General features: G+C 52.0%; 1 protein-coding gene across 3 annotated transcripts in view; it reads right to left on the reverse strand.

Annotated features, from left to right (window-relative positions):
• The window catches only part of TTLL8 (tubulin tyrosine ligase like 8), a 46706-nt gene extending 26738 nt beyond the window's left edge, over nt 1-19968 (reverse strand). The window contains exons 1-8 of one of the 3 annotated variants that reach the window (XM_074326626.1): nt 19523-19968; nt 17666-17779; nt 10683-10774; nt 6996-7134; nt 6232-6305; nt 5845-5973; nt 4583-4697; nt 2990-3115 (exon numbers count right to left, since the gene is read on the reverse strand). In XM_074326626.1, the coding sequence (XP_074182727.1) occupies nt 2990-3115; nt 4583-4697; nt 5845-5973; nt 6232-6305; nt 6996-7134; nt 10683-10774; nt 17666-17732 (742 nt within the window). In that variant the 5' untranslated portion in view covers nt 17733-17779; nt 19523-19968. Of the gene's footprint in view, nt 1-2989; nt 3116-4582; nt 4698-5844; nt 5974-6231; nt 6306-6995; nt 7135-10682; nt 10775-17665; nt 17780-18428; nt 19039-19522 lie in introns of those variants that run through there. The other 2 variants (XM_074326625.1, XM_074326624.1) reach the window with 2 other exon arrangements.
• Between the last annotated feature and the right edge of the window lie 15 nt (nt 19969-19983).

Genomic DNA, 19983 nt, shown 5'->3' on the forward strand with positions numbered 1-19983 from the left:
CAGAACACAGATTCTACATTGTACTAAAGGTTCTATCTAGCCCTCCACACCTGACACCACGTCACGAAGGCCCATTTACTGTACTCCCTGTTACCAAGGACATGTCCGCCTTTCAACAGTAAACAACAAGGCACACTCAAAGGCAAAAACGCCGTTGGGGGAGACAGAGCAGCATCAGAACCAGACACGGCAGGGGTGCTGGAAGTATCCCATGGGAATTTAAAGCAACTGTGACTCTCGTGCTAGGGCTCTAATGGACGAGACAGGTGGCACACTAGGACACATGAGCAACGTCATCAGAGGGACGGAAATTCTAAGAAAGAACCAAAAGAGAAGCGAGGGATCAAACACTGAAATGGAAACGGAGAAACCTCTGATGGGCTCATGGGCTGGACATGGCTGAGGAAAGGATCTCTGAGCTGGGGGTAAATCAATAGACTCCTTGAAGACTGAAAAGCAAAGCGAATAAGACTGAAAAACATTGAACAGAATATCCAAGATCTGGGGGAGAACTGCAGAAGGTGTGACGTGTGTGTGATGGGAACGCCAGGAGGAGAAGAGAGAGACAGAAAGGAACAGAAGTAAAATTTGAAGCAATAATAACTGACAGTTTCCTCAAGTTAACCTCAGACAAACGATAGATCCAGGACTCCAAGGACAACAGGTAAAAATCTACACCTCAGCTTATCATGTTCAAAGTACAAAAAAATCCAAGATAAAGAAAAAATCTTGAAAGAAGCCAGTTATATCCGATCTCTCCTCAGAAGCCGTGCCAGCAAAAGGAAAGTGGAGAGAGATCTTTAAGGTGTTGAGAGAAAAAAACACTAGCTTTCAATTCCGCATCTTGGGAAATCATCTTTCAAAAGCAAAAGAGAAATTCTTGCTCAGGCAAAAACAAAAACAAGTAGACCTACCTTGCACTAAACATTAAAGGAGTTCTTCAGAGAGAAGGGAAATAACAAAGGTCAGAAACTTGGATCCACGTGAAGAAAGGGCATTAGAGACAAATGAAGGGAAATAAAAGCTTACTTTTCTTATTCTGAATTGACCTGACATAACAATTTAATGAGTACTATTAAAGTTAGTAGCAACAACGTGCACGCAGAAGTGAGATGAATGAGAGCAATGATACAAGAGGCGGAGGAGGATGAACACTGACCGCTATGAAGAGCCTCAGGGGCTGTGAGTGCTACAGTGTTCCTGGAAAGTGGAGATGGATTCATTGTAAATGTACATTCCAGACATAGGCCACCACTAAGTAGCAATACAGACACCTGCTATGCTAAGAAAGGAGAGCAAATCATAGGAAATGCTCAACTAACACCACAAAAGGCAGGAAAGGTGAAAGAAAATGGCCAAAATGTGGTAGGTATCAATCCAGCTATGTCAACAATCCTCTAAACAGCAATGGCCTAAACACCACCTCGAAGACAGAGACTATGCAGTGGATCCAAAAACAGATCGACTGTGTTCTACAACCAACCACTTGGAAAGACACGCACAGATTAAAAGTGATGGGGTGGAGAGAGAGATACCATGCTAACAGGAATCAGAAGAAAGCTGGAGTAGCTCTGGTAATTTCAGACAGCAGACTTCAGAGCAAGGAAAACTATAAGGGATTAAAAACAACAGGTCAATTCTCCAAAAAGACATAACTAACGGTCCTTAATGTGTAGGCGTCTCACAACAGAGCATCGAAATACATGAGGCAAAAGCTGATAGAACTGCGAGGAGAAGCAGATGAAGCCACTGCCACAGCTGGAGGCTTCAACAACCTTATCAGAAACGGTCAGATCCAGCGGACGAAGAACCACAATGGACTTGGTTGAACTCAACAGCACTGTCAATCAACTGTATAGAATGGGCATGTGTAGACGGCTTCACCCAGCCACAGCGGACCCACATTCTTCTCAAGGTCGCATGGTACATTCACCCAGACAGACCACATTCTGGGCCATGAACACTCCTAAGGCATTTAAAAGAATAGAAACCACACAGTGCGTGTTCTCAGAACACAATGGAACCAAGCTAGAAATCCACAAGAGAAAGATGGCTGGAAAACCCCAGACACTTGGGGATTAAAATAGAAACTTCTAAATAACATGTGGGTCAAAGAAGAAATATCAAGAGAAACTTTAAAATATCTTGAACTAAATGGAAATGAAAACACAACTTAAAAACGTGTGGGGTACAATGAAAGCAGTGATTACAGAAGGATTTACAGCATGAATGCAAATGTTAATAAATAAGAAATACTGAAAACCAATCATCTAAGCTTAGGAAACTAAGGAAAAGAAGAGCAAAGCAAATCCAAAATAAGTAGAAGAAAAATAATAAAAACCGAGCAGAAATCAATGAAATTGAAAAGAGGACATCAATAGAGAAAAATGAACAAAACCAGAAGTTGGTTCTTTGAAAAGATCAATAAAATCAATAAGCCTTTAGCCAGGCTAACTAAGAAAAAGGAGAAGACACAAATTACTAACATCAGAAATAAAAGTGGTGACATCACTACAGATCCCATAGACATCAAAAGGATAATAAAAGGAATATGAACAACTCTGCGGCCGCAAATTTGATAACCTGGGTGAAATGGTCCAATTCCTTGCAAGACACAATCTGCCAAAACTCACACAGGAAAAAACAGTCTGAATAGGCCTGTATCAGTTAAACAAATTGAATCAATAATCAATAACCTCCCAAACACAGAGCACCAGGCCCAGATCGGTTCCCTGAAGCTGCTTTAGTAAAGTCAACAAAACAACAAAAACAGCGACAAAGACCTTATTTGGGGCTTGCAAGCCTGAGACCGTGAGGCCCAGTCTCCCCACAGCACACAGGACGCCATTCCCTGTCACCCTCCTCCATGGGACCCGTTGGAGCTGAGTGGGAGTCAGGGTGGAGCCACAGCCCATTGCTAGCCACACACAGCCCACTGACCCTCCTGCCACTGTCTGCCCAGCGAGGTTGGGCCTCGGGCCACACTCACCTGTCTTGTGGTTGAGGTCACTGTCACCAGCCTCCTCCCTCCCACTCCTGGCTTTGCTTCTGCTGCAGTTCTGGTGGCTGACCACCCACTTGAGGATGCTGGAAGCCATGGTGAGCCGGAAGTCGTCTAAAAGGACACATAGGCCTCGCCCCTCTGCCCACGCTGGGGACTGGGCACCTCAGCCAGTGCCAGCGACTTCAGCCCAGGTGTCCCTCAGCTTCCCCACCCTCACGGCCTTCCCTCCATGGGGCCGGTGCTCCTGACACTGCCCCACTCACCCCAACCTCCACCCCTGCAGACGGAAGTCTAATACACCCCGGGACAGGCCCAGAGGCAGAACTCACATACCCCTCCTGCCCCCAGACCACCACCCATGGGCACCCGCACCCCCTGCTGCCCCCAACTCCTCAGCCGTTCCTCCTAGAAGGACCTCTGCTGACAGCCCCGGGACCTTCCCCATCATGGAGCCTCCCTGGACACAGCGGCTTCCACAGCTTTCAGTGCAGATGGCCTGGGGTCCTGAGCGCCCACCCAGCACAGACGGCAGCTCTGGGTCCTGCAGACCTGGGCTTGGCAACCAGCTGGCTCCGAGTACCCCTGAGAGCGAGCCCATGCCGCAAGGCCGCTCCCCAGCCCACCCAGACTCTAGCCTGTGCCCCCAAGGAGGTCTGCAGGAGATTCTAGCACCTTCTCATCCAAATCTGTTCCTTCCTCACCTCAGCTGAGGCCGCCCGCCCAGCAGGCATGGCCAGCCTGGCAACACCCACAAGCTGAGGTCCCCTCGCCACCTCTCCCATGGCCATGGAGCCTCCCACAGGAGGCCCCTCCCTCCATAGAAACAAATGCCTCTGAGCTCACACACTAACCCCCTGCCCCTCTTCCTGTGGACACTCAGGCACACTGCCCACACCAGCTGGCCTGGCTGCTCCCCAGCCTGGCCCCTGCAGCCCTCCCTTGCCTCCAGGCCTCTGCCCAGGGTCCCCTCTTCAGCAGGCCCTGCTCCCATCCTTCTCTCCACTGCACGTCTCACCTCCAGCCCCCACGGCCCTGCCTTGTTGTGTGAGCCCCAGGGTGGGGTCAGGACACAGGGCAGGGGTGCTGAGCAGACACCACATCTCCATGGGCCCCACATCTGGTGCTCAGGAAACATGGGTCACCCCTAAATGGACCCTCTGCACCTGCCCTGACCTTGGCCTTCTCTCTCCTGTGGCCTCGCGGCAGAATCCTCCTTTGCCCCAGACCAGAACCTGGGGTCCCAGCCACCATGGATGCTCAAACCCATCCCAGCACCACCCCCGCCGGTCTCTCCCAGCACCCCATCAGCACACCCAGCTCTGCGCTTCTGTCAGAATCCAGTGCCTCCCCTCCTGACTTGCCCATGCTCCCCGAGGGCATTTCTGGACTGGCCCTCACCACATCCACGGAACTGAACCCCCAGGTCTTGGGATGGGACCAGGCGCTACCATCACCCCTGTGCCAGTATCCAGCCCAGTGGCCAAGGCTCATCCCATCTCCCTTCCAAGGCCCCTGCAGCGTCAGCAGGGTGGACTGAGGTCCTGCAGGTTTCCTGGCGCACAGGCCGCCAGCACTTACCCAGGAACGCCTGCTTCTCGCTCTCAGTGCAGAGGCTGTAGCAACGTGGGAAGAAGGTGTCGGGGTCGGCCTGAACGTACCATGGCAGGCTCCTCAAGTTCCAGCACAGCCCGATCTCCAGAGACAGCGGCACGTCAGGCCCCACAGGCTGCGCCGGCCCATCTCGGACCAGCCCGCAGGCCCCAGGACCAGACTCCTCCCCACGCCCTGGCCAGCTGGTACCAGTGGCTGTGCGACCCACTGTGCTGCCAGGGCCTTGGGTTTATCCTCTGGTTGGTGACAGGTCCCAGGGAGAACCAGGAGGCTGTCAGAGGGCGCCAGGGTGCTGGGCACTGCGTTGCCCTCCCAGGTCCCTAAACGGTGCCCAGACTCAGGCCCAGGAGAGGCGGGGGCAGCTGGAGGGTCTACAGCAGTCACACACCCACCACTCTGGCCCCGTGGATGTGACCTGAGTGTTAAAGTGGCCTGACTGGAAGTCCTGCACCCCAGGGCCCAGCCCATCACCCCACTTGGAAAGAAGCTGAGTGCCCTGGCAACCACTCTACACAGGGTATCCATGGGTAGCCTGGCCTGACTGCCCATCCTGGGAAGGACGCCAGCAGCCAAAGCTTTTTGAGAGACACACTGGGGGACCAGACCCCCACAGGGAGCCCTGGGGGCAGCAGTGAGCCTCTCCCGACCCCCATGTCACCCTTGCCTGTTGAGGGGATGCTCCCCTAGTTGACGGGGAAGCCCCTCTGCCCAACCTCTCCAAAGTGGGCACGCGTAGGCCCATCGTCCTGGGCTGGCCTCACCCCTGAACCTGAATCCCCGGGGTAAACGTGGGACAGCATCTCAAGGAGGCGCTGTGGGGCTGAAAGGAGGTGAGGGTGGAAAGCGCCAGCATGGCACACGCTGTGTCACTGCGCCCTGCCACAGGAAGTTAGGGTGTACGTGAGGGTGGGCCGCCCCAGCTCGGGACCAGAGCTACTTTAAGGCCCACAGTCTGGGCTGAGCTGTGGTGGCAGCCCCCATGCGCCCATAGGAGGGTATTGCTGTGGCCTCAGGGCCACCCAGGGACACAGTGAGGGGCACAGGGGACTCTGGGGGACTGGTGAGTGGGGTAGGGACTGAGTGACTCTGGACACTGACGCTGGGTAGTGGCAGTTATCCTGGGGAGGAGCCCCAGGGTGACTAGTCCACGTGTGGCTGTGCTGCCACAGGGCGCTGGCATTTTAGGGGGCAAGGCACGGCCACGCCGCCCCTGCCCAGCCCCCACTCACCTTGGTGGTGAAGGAAGCCGTCTTCCCGTAGTGATTCAGCATCTGGTCACAGTGCAAGCTGTGACAGTCAATGATGTCCCTTTTGATGGTCCACAGGAAGTACGGCATTTCGTTTTTTACCAACCTTGCCTGGCAAGAAAAAACCTATATCAGTAAATACGAATTCCAGTCACAGACAGTTTGTCAGCTTAAACATGGGCACACAGGGACACACACACAGCGCCCTGCAGTGTGTTGCCCAGGCAGCCGACCCCCTCGCCTGGCTCTAAGGGGGCCAGTCATGACGCCCGGTGTGGCTCTAGCTTGGCCACCCATCCCCCAGGACACAGCATGGTGTGAGAGACCGTGCCGTGGTCGTGGCTCAGGGACTCTCGCGTGGCGACCTACCATCGCATCGTGGATGTCCTCCATTTTCCCCAAAGCCTCTCCTTGGTTTTCTTTGCCTTCAGCACATTTACTTTCTGTAAACATGACACATGGACAGATGTCAGCGTGCCACGGCCTCTGTGCCAAACCACAGACACACGCGCCAGTGCCACTGTCACCGCGGCCAGAATGGCAACCTCATCTCCATGTGCCTCTGCGGGTCCTAAGACGGAGCAGGGCACAGTCAGGCTCAAGCCACGTCCATCTGTCCGAGGGACCTGGCACTGTGCCAGGCTTAGGGTCCCTGGGGGTGAGGTGGTGCAGAGGGGCATGGGGACGGCGGGCAGTGGGGTTTGCTGCACGTCAGGACTGTGGAAGCTGGGCCTGTGCAGATCCCGGAACCAAGAGGGCACAGCTGCTCTGTGCCCAGGGAGGCGGGGGTCAGCACTGCGGGAGGCCAGCAGTGACCAGCGGAGAACTGGGGCTGGAGGAGGGACAGTCAGGGCATGGACAGTGGGGACACTGACAAGTGACCAGTACCAGGGTTTAAAAGCACTTGCCCACTGTGTGGACGCCTGGGGTAGGGGAGGCTGGGGGACGACCTCTGGCATGGGCGATGGGCTCCTGTGCCTGCCGAGGGGGCCCCCAACACATGCTGGGCACGGCCCCAGTCACGGGGCCAGTGGGGCTGTCACAGCCCCCGGCAGTGGTGGCTTACTTCCAGGTCCTTGAGACAGACACACACAAATGTCGCACACCGAGAGACAAAAGCTCTGATACTCTACCAGCCACCCCGTCACTTCCATCCTGGACACTGGCACTGCCCTTGGGCAGAAAGTGGAACTTCTTCTCCACCCAGCCCCTCCTCCGCAGGGCGGCCCGCACCACCGGGTAGTGTCCGTAGATGGAGAAAATCTTCTTCTCCTCAAACGGAAGAGCGGATTTTCAATGAAAGAACTGCAAGTTAACTGTCTCTCTGTACGAGGAGTTTTCAAAGCAGACTGAGACGGGCTGCACCTGCAGGAAGTCCCGCGTCCTGCTCCACGAGAAACACCCAGGAACTCCACAGATGCAGGTGTGGCGGGGCCACTGTGCGCCCGCTTCCTCGTGGGGCATTGTACTCACTCCCTCTCACACACTCACCATCACACACACAATCACACACATACATCTCATACACACTCACCATCACACACACTCACAACCGCACACACCACACATCATACACACACACACCTCTCTCACAGACACACACACACCATCACATACATGGAACGCACAGCAGGGCGCTTCCCGAGACATGGTGACAGGGCCTGAGGACGTGTGCTCTATGACCTTCCTTTCTCCACAAACGTACTGTCCCTCATGCTGTGGGGGGCATGGGTGCCCAAGGTTTGAGGAGGGAGAGGAAGGAGCCATTGACCAGGAAGGGCTAGAGGGTCTGTGGTGCTGAGGGCACAGGGCCAGCACCAGGGGAAGTGGGGGACTCTGCCCACTGCTGTGGGGATGGGCTCAGGTGCCTGGAGACGAGGCAGAGAGATGGTCGCTGGTGAAATGTGCTAGGCCTCCCCAGCTGAGGGACAGGACTGGAGAGTGACAGCCATGCTGAGCCCTGGGACCCACAGCGCTGAGGACGCAGCCTGGACACGCTCACCTGGGCAGTACGCAGGTGCATGGTCAGCAGTGAGCTTAGGGCCTCAGGAGCTTGGGGGAGCAGCCAGGAGGTGAGGAAAGGAGCGGGAGTGGCTCAGACTCAAGGGGTCCCTAATGACTTGACTTTGAATTAATAAAAAAGACAGACTCTCCTGGGGTGGGCCAGGCCTAATCAGGCGAGCCCCTTCAAAGCGTGTCCAGGGCTTCGTTGGAATTAGGGCTCAAAGTAGCAGAGCTTCCCTCCCCGCTGCTGTCTGTGACGAAAGTGCCACAGCTTCCTAGGCCACCAGGAAGTTAATTCTGCCAACAGGTGAGGGGCCTGGCCGTGGGTGCTGCCCCAGGCGAGCCCAGGGCCCCAGCATGGCTGATGCTGGATTTCAGCACTGAGAGAACCTGGACACAGGGTCTGGCCTGGACTCCCAGCCACAGAGACTGTGAGGTAACAAGCAGGCGTCAGGGCAAACAAGCCCACAGTGGTCAGTTCTGCAGCGCCAGCAGCTCTGGGGGATCTGCACCCACAGCCAGCACTCGTGCCTCCTCAAACCTTGGCGCCTGTGGCTAGCAGCTGTGAGCTCAAGGTCCAGCACCCAGGAAAGACCTGGCTGGCCACAGGACTTCCAAGCCTCCTTCTACTCGGAAACGGATCCAACGCCTGCCCTTGCAGCCCAGCGGGGCCGCCCTCCAGGGCAGAGGGAGCTGGACAAGGCTGATTCATAGCAGGGTCGCTACAGTGAGGGGGGCGGGAGTGGGATGGGCTGTGAGTATCAGCTCCCTGCAGCCTGGGCACTCCGGTAACTAGCAAATGCAACAATGTTAGAAAGATTGGCTGATTTTATAAGTTAGCAGAACTCAATACCTAAGGGAACTACAGAAAGAATAAAAACATAGCGTGAGACTTCTAATGCCTGAGAGAGGGCAAATGTAACTTTAAAAGGTAATCAGTCCACAAGGAGGCGCGAAAGGAGAGGAAAATGGAGCAGACAGGACAAGACCAATGAGTGAAAGTAGATGGAAACATTCGCATAGACCAGCAGTTTCACTAGATAACACACTAAATGCACCAGTTAAAAGATTTTTTTAAATCCAACTCTTATGTTCTTCATAAGAGAAAATCAAGAACACAAGCCTACGTAGAAAATAAAGGATCTAAATCTGAGATAAAACAGACTTTGGGACAAGTTAACATCACTAAAGAAAAGAAAATTATTTCATGTACACCTGAAACTAATAAAAAAAGAGGAAAAAAAGAAAAATCATCTCATCACTTAAAGAAAATAGTCAATTCACCATAAAGATACATTTGTTCCTATTACGAGGCTGTAAGTTATATACAGAACTACACGGCAGACAAATGCACACTATGATAGGATATATAACACGCTTCTCAGTACATGCTGAACACACAGACAAAGAAGAATCAATAAAACTAGAAGACTTGAACAACACAAACAACAAACCCTCCACTGGCGGCTATGAAGACCGCACTCTACACCAACTTTTACATAAACTACCAGGACGCTGGGCATAAAGCAAGTCTGAGCACATCTCAACAGAGTGACATACAGATCACATTCTCAGCCACAATGCAATCAAGCTACAAATCAATAAAAACTAGAAAAGAGCCACAAGTATAGAAATTAAAAACGATACTTGTGATCCATGATCGATGAAGAATAATGTGACTCATAAAATACTTTCAACTGAATCTCAGCAGAAATACTACCAAGTGGAAGCTTGTGAAACGCAGCGAAGGCTACTTAGAGACGTGTTTGTCGTCCTAAATGTTTGTATGTTTTCAGGTTTCAGAAGAAAATCTGCAAATTACTGAGCTGTTACGGCTATATTTATATGAAATCCCACAAAAGGCAGGGGCAGAGATCACAGAAGGCACACCGACGGCTGCCAGGATTTGGTGTGGGGGGAGGGGAATAACCAAGGGTGGGAGGCACCTTCCGAGGGAGATGGACGTGTCCTCTGTCACAGCCACGGAGGCTGCCAGCCGACGACACGCATTACATGTGTTGTGCTTCTCTCTCCAAGTGCATTGCCAAACTCTGCACTTTGTGGTGTGTGTGTGTGTGTGTGAGTGTGTGCGTGCGTGTGTTGTGTTGTGCTTTGGAAGAAAGTTAAGGACTGTGTACATGTTTGTGTATTAATGTGCGATGGGTTTCATGGGGCTCCCGTGGTTCCCACCTTCTGAGCAACGGCCACTGATGCACAAGAAGAGCAGAGAATGCAGCCTTTTCCCCAGAAAAAACTCTCCGTGTGCTCAGAGTGGCTGGTGTGCAGACGTCTGCCTCCACTTAAAGAATACTAGCAGCTTCCTTGTCTCCCCCAGACCCAGTCACTCACATTCCAGTGAAATGTAAGGCTCTCTCCCTAGGGAGGGGTGCCAGCTGCCCCCAGCTCCCAGAGTCATAACTTGGGGTTCCTCTGCTGAGGCACAAACGCCCTCTGTACACACAGGTGGCATCTGTTCTCACTGTGTCACCCCAGGGGCCTGGAGCATGAGGGACTGCCACGAGGGGCTCCATGAGTCACTGAGAATCTGTCCGTGATCCAGAAACCTCGTCCGGATGTGCCCACAGCCTGAGTCACACGGTGGGACAATGGAAGAGGATTCCACTGTGTGTGTGTCTGCACTTCCCCAACTTTGAAAGTGTTACCTATTTCCAACGTACAGCGGAAAGAAAAAGTACCTCAGGCATAGCCTCCGTGTGGGGGCCAGACTGGCTGAGGGGGGGCTCCAGAGGCTGCGACTCACTCCCCAAATCCATTCCCATCTCTAACAAGTGCCCCCCAGCCCAATGAGCATGTACCTTGATTGCCCTTTCCGCCAGCTGCCTTGCTGTTTTGTATCTGTCTAATTTGGGGGAAGAAGTCAAGTCTTGGGAAATTCCTCGTTTTAATTCTGCAAAAGAGAAAGAGAGACGAGGCGAATGAGTGCTCTTAACAGGGAGACACAGTGGGATCAGAGGTCCAGCCCCTCCTAGCACCCCGTCCCCACACACTCTCACCTGCAGTCCTCTGGCTTCAGGGGCTGACCAGTGCAGCCCCCACCTGTCCCCGTACCCCCCCTGCACCCCCTCCCTGGCCCTCCGGCCTCCTGCTCCCCAGACTCTCCTGCATCTGTCCAGCCCCTCCCCAGGCTGCAACCCCCTGGCCTCGCCCTCTCTGTTCCCCGCCCATGCTCCTCGGCAGCTTGGTCTTGGGGCACCCTCTCTCCTTGCTGGGCTCCCACCTGCTGTGTGGCCACATGATGGACCCCCTCAGCCTCCGCCTGGGCCAGCCCTCCCCTTCACCAGCCCCCTCTTGTCTCCTTTCTGTGACCCCGGCCACCAGATGCCACCAAGTTGCATAGTAACCACCTTAGAAATTAAAATGAAACCCACCCCCGTCCCCTGCACCCCTCCTCACTCTGACACCCCCTCTCCACACCCCCATCTGCTGGGCTCCTCCAGAAAAGCTCATGCTAAGGCCCCGTGTGCAGAGGCCGGTCCCATCATCACTCCCCTGGGTCCTGGCCCCTGGCAGCGCTGGACCCCTGCCAGTCAGCCCCTCGCCCCAGGTTCCCTGCCCCTGCTGTCCCCTCCTCACTGTGACCCTTTCTCCCTCCCCATGCCCTAACCATAGAAGTGCCCAGGCCTGGACCTCACTCCCTATGCCATTGCACGTGGTGACTAAATCCCACCATGCCCAGACCACCCGACCTCCTGACGCCCCCTGGACCCGGTCCCTGGATGTCCAAGACGCATCGCACACGGCACAGGCCAGCAGCAGACACCTCACCCCTGCTCGTCCTGCAGCTTCCTTCTCTGTGGACCCCAGAGCCCCACGTCCACATGGCCAACTGATAAACTCAGGCCAGAGCCCCAGCTGCACGCCGCCAAGGAGAAAGTGAACCTCAGCTCCACTGGACACCACACACAGCAATTAACCTGAAGTGGGTCGCAGGCCTGCAGTGACAGCTAAAGGCACAAAGCTCCCAGGAGAAAACGCAGGCACGTGTTTCCACAGCGTGGGGTCAGGCCAATGTTTCTGAGACGCACTGACCATGAAAGTTAAAACTGGCCAACTGGATTTTATCAAAATTAAAGTGTCCTGCTCTATTAAGGAAACGAAAAGGTCACAAACTGGGAAAAAGCAGCCACAACCTGCACCTCTGACACAGAGGGACACGCTCGGTGCTTCTACCGCCAGGACATCTGAGCTAATCTATGCTGACGGAAGCCAGAGGTGCAGGAGGAAACCGAGAAGCTGCAAACGTCCAACAGTGTCACCTTCGAGTGGACAAAGCCCGATGGGTACACCAAGGTGGTGCAACTCTGCTCGCGGTGACCGATGGCACCAACGAGCAAAGAGCCACCAGACAAAGACCTGCACATGAGTGTCCAAGCTTCCTCCCCGACTCACAGTGCCCACATGTTAACTCTAGCACACGGGGACAATTATTAGAACTGACCCTTGAGGAAACTGCGTCCTTGACCACCGAGTCGTGAGCTAGGGATCAATGACAGGCCCAAGAAGCAACCAGCCAGCGCCTCCACAAGCACACTCCTGAATGACCCTCGGGCTGCGGAAGAGACGCCAGACGCCGACTAAAATGATAACTAAAATGCCAAAAGTCACCTGTTGTGGGCCAGAGCTAAAGTTGTGCTTACAAAGAGATTCTCAGCCATCTATGCATTTTTTTTTACAAAACAATTAGGCTGAAAACATGGAGTAACACATCCATCGCAAGACCTCACAAAGAATATAGCACACGTAAACCCAAGAAAATTAATAGAGGACACTGAATGAGCTCTTTTAAAAATTCGATGAACCTTAAGCCAAAGGTTTAAGACAGATAATATCAATAAACAATTGATGAGACGAACCGATAAAAAAGAGAAAAGGTATAAAAAAGTAATAACAGGATAGGAAAACCCCCTTAGATGGTTAAAAACTAAGAGGATATGATGAACTTTATGGCAATAAAGTAGAAATTTAGAAGAAACAGACATCAAGGACAAACGGAGACCAGCCTTGAAAATTCCCTGAGTGGACTGAACCGGGTCAGTCACCCCAACAGAATCAACTCAGTTGATTCTGTGGAAATAATGATGGGAGTCAGAGCAAGCCGCCCCAAACATGCCACTTTGCGTGTTGATCGTTATGGATTCAAGTTACTGAAGAAAGTGGGGTGCTAGAAATGCACTGGCCCCGCTGTCCCCTCAAAGCAGGAAGTAAACCTCCCACAGGAAAGGTGGGGGAAAGGTGCCCTCCCTGCACCAGAGAAAGGCCCAGAAGGTTTACTGACTTGCTCCCCTAAGGCTGAACCCCTTCATCAATTCCTCACAAATAACTGGTTTTTTTGTTTAAGAGGTTCCAAAGCTGGCTGTGTTGGTCACCGCGTTGAGCCCCATTCCAAGTTCCGGTGTGAGTGTCCTGGTTTGCAAAGTGTCTTTTTGGTGCTTTTTACCAACTGCCACTCCAGTGACCCGCTGGTTTTGCTTTGGCTGTTTATGAACCATTCAGAGGACAAATTCCCGGAGAAATACAAGTTACCGTTCCTGACCGAGAAGTAATAGAAGATGGGTATCACCCTCTACCTAATGCAGGAACTAAATCTGAATTTCAAAGCCTTCCAGAGGGAACACTACAGGCTTCTGGGCAAACTTGACAACTACACAATTCCTGGGCAGAGTCCTTCTGAGGGCAGGAGAGGTGGGACCACCCCTAACTTGTTTTAAGAGGCCGGCAAGTCAAGTCGTGAGAAAGTGAGACCACAGGCCCGTGTGATACACGCTGAGGACAACATCACACCCAGAGGTGAACACACTGCCCCCAGCGACTTCACAAACGCCACCCACTCACCGGTCAGTCACGCTCAGTTACTATTCAAGGCGTTGTCATTCACGTCATTAAGAAAATTAGGAAAAGTCGGAAACATCTGAAGAAACACCCATCTCCACTCAGGCTGAACTAGAACATGAACAGCCGCCAGCACCCAGATTTTGATTCCTCCCTCCCTCCACCCACTCTCGGGACAACTGGGGTTGCTGGTCTGAGATACTGAAGCCCCCGGGTGATCTTAGGGCACCTTGGGGGCACTTATAGGCTGGAGGGCACAGCAAAACGATTCAGAAACGACTTGAAGAGGCTTTGAGGACCAAGTAGAGATCACAGAGTGTCATAAAATATGAAAGTGACTGACTGTACACAGTACAAAACCCAGAAAGATTCTCCAAAGTAAAAAAGCCACACAAAAAGAAACCTCGCCCGAGGGCAGCGGAGATGCCTGGCATACCAGCACCTTCCCTGAAAACCCGCAAGTAAGGGAGGGAGGGAAGCACCCAGCATACCTTCCGGAAGGAAGTGAACCTCATGAAGACCACAGAGGCCTTCGGGGGAAGGAGCTCTTCCAGAGTGCAGCTGATCAGCTAGTTGGTGTGGGAGAAACGGCCTGTTCCAAGGGGGCAACTGAACCCTGGGAGGTGGGTGGGCACTGTGGTGGCCATGCCACAGCTGCCGTGGGGTCAGCTGTAGCCGTAAAGGTGACCACACAGCAGTACTCCTCCCCTGCCCAGGCCCGGGTTCCTCACAACCCCACAGGTACTGATCAAAGTTCTCTCCAGCCATCCTCCCGCACCCGACCCCATCTCAGAGGGACCCTGCAGGGACCCATCACAGCAGGGAACACGGACAGTTACCAGGTGCCAGAGCGCCACCCTTCCAAGCAGCCACGGCAAACACAAGTCTACATCGCAGGGCTCTGGCCAGCACTGACCCACTGACCAGTCGTAGCACTGATGATGAGACAGCCAGACACTGTGGGCAGAACCAGGTGCACAGACCCTCGAGGTGACCTGGCTGCACACTTAGCCCAAATCCCATCAGGCCACTCCACTCACCTCCGATTCCCGGGGAAAGGGGAACAGCTTAGATACCACTGTGAAGCCACAATCAGACAAATCCCAAAGGTGGGGCTGCCCAGAGAACAACAGGCTGTCCTCATCAATAAGCCCCCATCTTGAAAACATACAGCCACAGGGCTGTTTATTCTGGATTAAAAGACAGCCTAATGCAATGTGTGGTCCTTGACCAGACTCCGATTTGAATAACCAACTGTACATTTATTTGGGGAGTTATTGGGGGCATATGAATATATTCTGGGACTTTATTAAGAAATTATTGTTAATTTTATTGAGTGTGAAAAAAGATTATATTAAAAATGGTTATACAAAAAATGGTTTGTATATTAAGTATTTAGATACAGGCTAATAGCTATTTAGTAAGTATTACTAAAAATTTAATAAAATCATTAAGACAAAAGAGAAACATTTCATTACGTTAAAAAGGTAAATTTGTCAGGAAGATAAAAAATTTTCAAATATGTATTTACTTAATAACATAGCATCAATATCTATAAAAACCCAAGTTGACAGAGATTTTTTAAAAAAAGACACAGGAAACCCACCATCACAGGGGGCTATTTTAACCTACTTGTCTCAATAAATGAAAGATGAAACAGAATCAGGAGAATACAGCAGATCTGAACATGCCGGGTAACCATGGGACCCAAACGACAAACGCAGCTCCGGGTCCCACAACTTGAGACACATTTTTTTTCACACACTCATCTTCCAGGACAGATCACATGCTGCACAGAGTTTCAATCAAATTCAAAGGAGTGAAATAATACGGATTAAATTATCCAACAAATGTCAAAGCAAACTAGAAATTATAACAAAAAGGTAACTAGAAATTTTCCTATATGTTCAAAAATTAAGCCGCACACTTTAAAAATAAAGCATGGATCCCAGGAGAAATCAGATGAAAAATGTAAAAGTATTTGAATTAAATGATAATGAAAATATGACATATCAAAGCATTATAATGCAGCTAAAATAGTGATTAGAGACAATTTTATACATTTTAAATGCACATATTAGAAAAAAAAAATCGAAAATTAACTACACTGTGATCCAAGAGGCTAGAAAGAGAACAAATAGACAAAAGGAAAGCAGAGACAGGAAACAATAGAGAAGTGAAAAACAAATATACTATAGAGAAAATTAACAAAACCCAAAATTGGACCTTTTTTAAAAAAAATTAAAGTTTATTGGGGTGATAATTGTTAGTAAAGTTACATAGATTTCAGGTGTACAATTCTGTACTACATCATCTATAAATCCCATTGTATGTTCACCACCCAGAGTCAGTTCTCCTTCCATCACCATATATTTGAAAAATTGGACCTTTGAAACATTTTTTAAATTGAAAAACCTCCGAATAGACTAATCAAGAAAAAACAGAAAACGTGAATCACCAATATCAAGAAAGAAAAAGGGGATGCCATGACTGATTGTACAAATACTATTACAATGATAATAAGATATTATGAATATCCACATGCCAATAATTTGACAGTGAAGACACAGCTTATCAAAACGGACATAAAATACACAGAAAATCTGGATAGGTCTGTTTCTGTTAAAGAAATTAACTCCACAATTAAAATGTTTCCACAATGAAAACTCCAGGTCTAGCTGGCATCACAGGGCAATCTTTCCAAATATTCAAGCAAAAAAACAAAACAAAACCTTATATGAACCCTTTCGTTGACTAGGAAAAACAGACTATTTTTCAACTCTTTTTATGAGACCAAAAATTTAATACCCCAATCTGACAAGAAGATTACAAGAAAGGAATAGTACAGGCCAATCTCACTCATAAAGATAGACACAAAAATCTTTCTGTCTAAACAAAAAACTTGTAAACTAAGTCCAGTGACATATAAGCAATACACCATGACCACATGGGGTTTATTCCAGAAATATAAAGTTGAAATAATATTTGAAGATCCATCAACATAATCCACCACAATAATAGACTAAAGGGAAAAAATATACTATCATCTCAATAGAGGCAGAAGAAAGCATGTGATAAAATGTAATAACCATTCACTTAAAAATTCTCAGTAAACCAGGAGTAAAGGGGAACCTCCTGTAAAGCTTATAGCAACACTATACTTCATGGTGAAACACTGAGCACTTTCCCCGGGTTTGGGAACAACAACAACAATAAAAAGATGTCCACTCTCCCACTGTACTCAACATTATACTGGAAGAACTAGCCAATGCAATAAGACAAGTAAAGGAAATAAAATGTATCAAGAATGAAAAGATTTGCAGATGACTGTGCAAGGAACAAATCGAAATGAATTGACATGCTATTAGAATTAGTATGTTTAGCAAAGTCACCAAATATCAAGTCAGTTAACTGACATCAACTGTATTTCCCTGTACCAGAAATAATAAAAATATGAAACTCAAAATGTCAACAGCATTCAAAACACATCTAACAAAAGAGGAGTAAATCTAACAAAAGAGGTCTCGCTTTATACACTGTTCATGGGTTGGAAGACTCAATATTGTCAAGATGTTAATTCTCACCCAAATTGATCTACAGAGTCAAGGTGATCACAATTAAAATCTCAGCAGGATTTCGGTGCAAATTAACAAGTTGACTAACATTTATATGGCAATGCAAAAATCTGAGAAAACCAAAACATCGCGAAGAATAAAGTCAGAAGACTTATACTACAAAATATTAAGACTATTATTATAGTTACAGGAATTAAAACAGGGTAGCAGGAAATAAGGGTGGGCAGTAGATCAATAGAACAGAATGGAGAACCCAAAACGGACCTATGCCTGATTTCACAGAAACACATGGCCCCACACAAGAAACACAGGTCTGAACCACTGGGCCACCCACGGGGCAGTGGGAAGGACAGGAGGCCAGGGACGATACTGACTGTTTTCTTCTCTCCCATCTCCTTCCAAAGAGAAGGACAAGAGCCTCTTCCTTTCGCCCAGCTCCATTCTGGCCCCCTCCAGCTGCTGGCCCTTCCTGCCTCCAGCTCGGGCCTCTGCAAGGAGAGGGATATCAGCGATGGATCCAAGGTGGTGGTGGTGGGGTGCTGCTCGCTGGGGCCACCTCAGGTCTGGGGGTTGGAGCAGGTCTGGGGTTGGGGGCAGGTCTGGGTTTGGGGAAAGTTTGGGATTGGGGAGAAGTCGGGTTGGGGGCTGGTCTGGGGTTGGGAAAGATGGGGGATAAGTCTGGAGCTGGGGGGAAGTCTGGGGCTGGGGGCCAGTGTGAGGTTGGCGGCAGGTGCGGGGTTGGGGAAGAGTCTGGGGCTGAGAGCAGGTCTGAAGTTAGGGTGGGCAGGTCTGGGGTTCTGGGGGGATAGTCTAGAATCCCCAGGTGGAGGGAAGGCTGTTGTTCCAAGCGGGCCGGTCTAGGGTTAAGTGGCAGGTCTAGTTGGGGGGTCGCCTAGGGACTGGGCGGGTCTGGGGTTAGGGGCCTGGTCTGGGCTGGGGGCAGGTCTGGGGTTAAAGAAAGTCCCACGTTCTGAGGGGGTGGTCTAGAATCCTGGGGGGAAGGGGGAGATGGGAGTTCCAAGGGGGGAAGGGCGGGTCAGGGGTTCCTAGCGTGAGCGTGGGTGGGGCGGGGCTTGGAGTGCTGTCTGGACCCGCAGGGCAAAGGCCAGGCTAGGGGGAGGTGGGACCAGCACTCACCCCTTTGCCTCCGGTTGGCTCCCACCACGCCCCCACCCCTCGCTGCGCTGCCCAGCATCCTGCGGTTGCCCTGGGAGACAGGAGGGTGCTGCGCGGCGCATTGTGCAGGCGGGGGCCGCGGGGGGCGCAAGGGGCACCGGCAGTGGAGCTGCGGGCGCGCGGAGCGGCGGCCCGCACTGGGCGTGGGGCTGCGCGGGCGTGCGGGGTGCTGGGCGTGGCGCCCGCGGGGTTGGGTGCTGGGGTCCTGGCTGGTGCTAGAGCGGGTGCCGGGACGCCGGGCCCCACGGACCATGGTGTCTGCTGGGAGGAGGGCCTGCGAGTGGCCGCCCCGCCCCCACCCAGAGTCACACAGACCTGCCCTGGCAGTCAGTCCCCCAAGTCATAAAGACCGGAGGGTCACAACCGGTCCCTGCCCCCAGGGAATAGCTCGGGATAGGCCCCGCCCCGCGATCCTCCTGACGCAGCCTTCTCGCCCCCACCGCGGGCCTCTCTAGACCCTCACTCCCAGTTTCCCCAGCAGGACGGCCCGGGGGACCCCCGCGGCCCGGCTTGGGGGAGCGCACAGTCCCTCAGGTGGAGATGAGGCCCGGGGGCTGCGCGTTGGTGTCGCCTCATGGGCTGGGGACGATCGGGCTGCCCCGGAAGTACCCCCCTCACCCCCACACCCCCGCCCCCCGTCCTGCAGAGGAACCCAGAGCGGCCTTGGCATCCCAGGTCACTTGGTGTCCCGCCCGCACCCAGGGTCCCTGCCCACGAGACATTCCCCCTCCCCAACCGGAAATTGGCTTCCTTCTCGCTTTGGCCTCTGGTCTGGCACCTTTGGGGGGGGGGGAGTGGGAAAGACCCACCACCCCATCAGTGCCTTGCTCACTAAATTTCTGAAACCTAGATGTCATCTTTTTTGGGTTTAAAATCATCTTTATTTTGTATGTAACTTCCCAAGCTAACTCCAAAGTGGGGTTCTGCTCCCACTTTGAAGTGGCTGTCGTGCGGGGCGGCCTGCGGGGTCTCTGGTCCCGCTCCCAACATAAGAACGCAGGATACGGTGAGGCCAACAAGGAACACCCATGGAGCCATAGGTAGGGGAGCCATACCACCACGGTCTCACTGGAGGCTGGGCCCACCGGACGCCGACCTGCTGTCCGCTTTTCTGCCAACCGACTGACCGATGACTCTTCTCCACTCTCTCCTGTTCCTCTCTCTCGGCTCTCCTCTTCCGCTCTCTTCGGATCTGCTCGGCTCTGCTCGGCTCTGCTAGGCTCCTCGGCAATCCTCCGTAGTCGCAGCAGTTATACCAGCGGCCAATTGGCTAACCGGCCACAGCCAACGGCCAATCAGCCACAGTCGACGGCCATTCACCACCTGAGCCAGTACCCCTTCACGTGAGGCCGAGAGCCTGTAAACTACTCTCTGGGGCTCTGTCCCCACAGTGGCCATGGAGGACTCAGTGGATGGCCCCTCTGTGGGGACAGGTCCTTCATGCTCCTTTGGGTTCTCACCTGCAGACTGGCCTCAGGGGTCACATGCCTCATGAATGAATAAAAAAACGGCCCCC

Source organism: Rhinolophus sinicus, linkage group LG02, assembly GCF_036562045.2.
Source record: "Rhinolophus sinicus isolate RSC01 linkage group LG02, ASM3656204v1, whole genome shotgun sequence".
Lineage (NCBI taxonomy): Eukaryota > Metazoa > Chordata > Mammalia > Chiroptera > Rhinolophidae > Rhinolophus > Rhinolophus sinicus.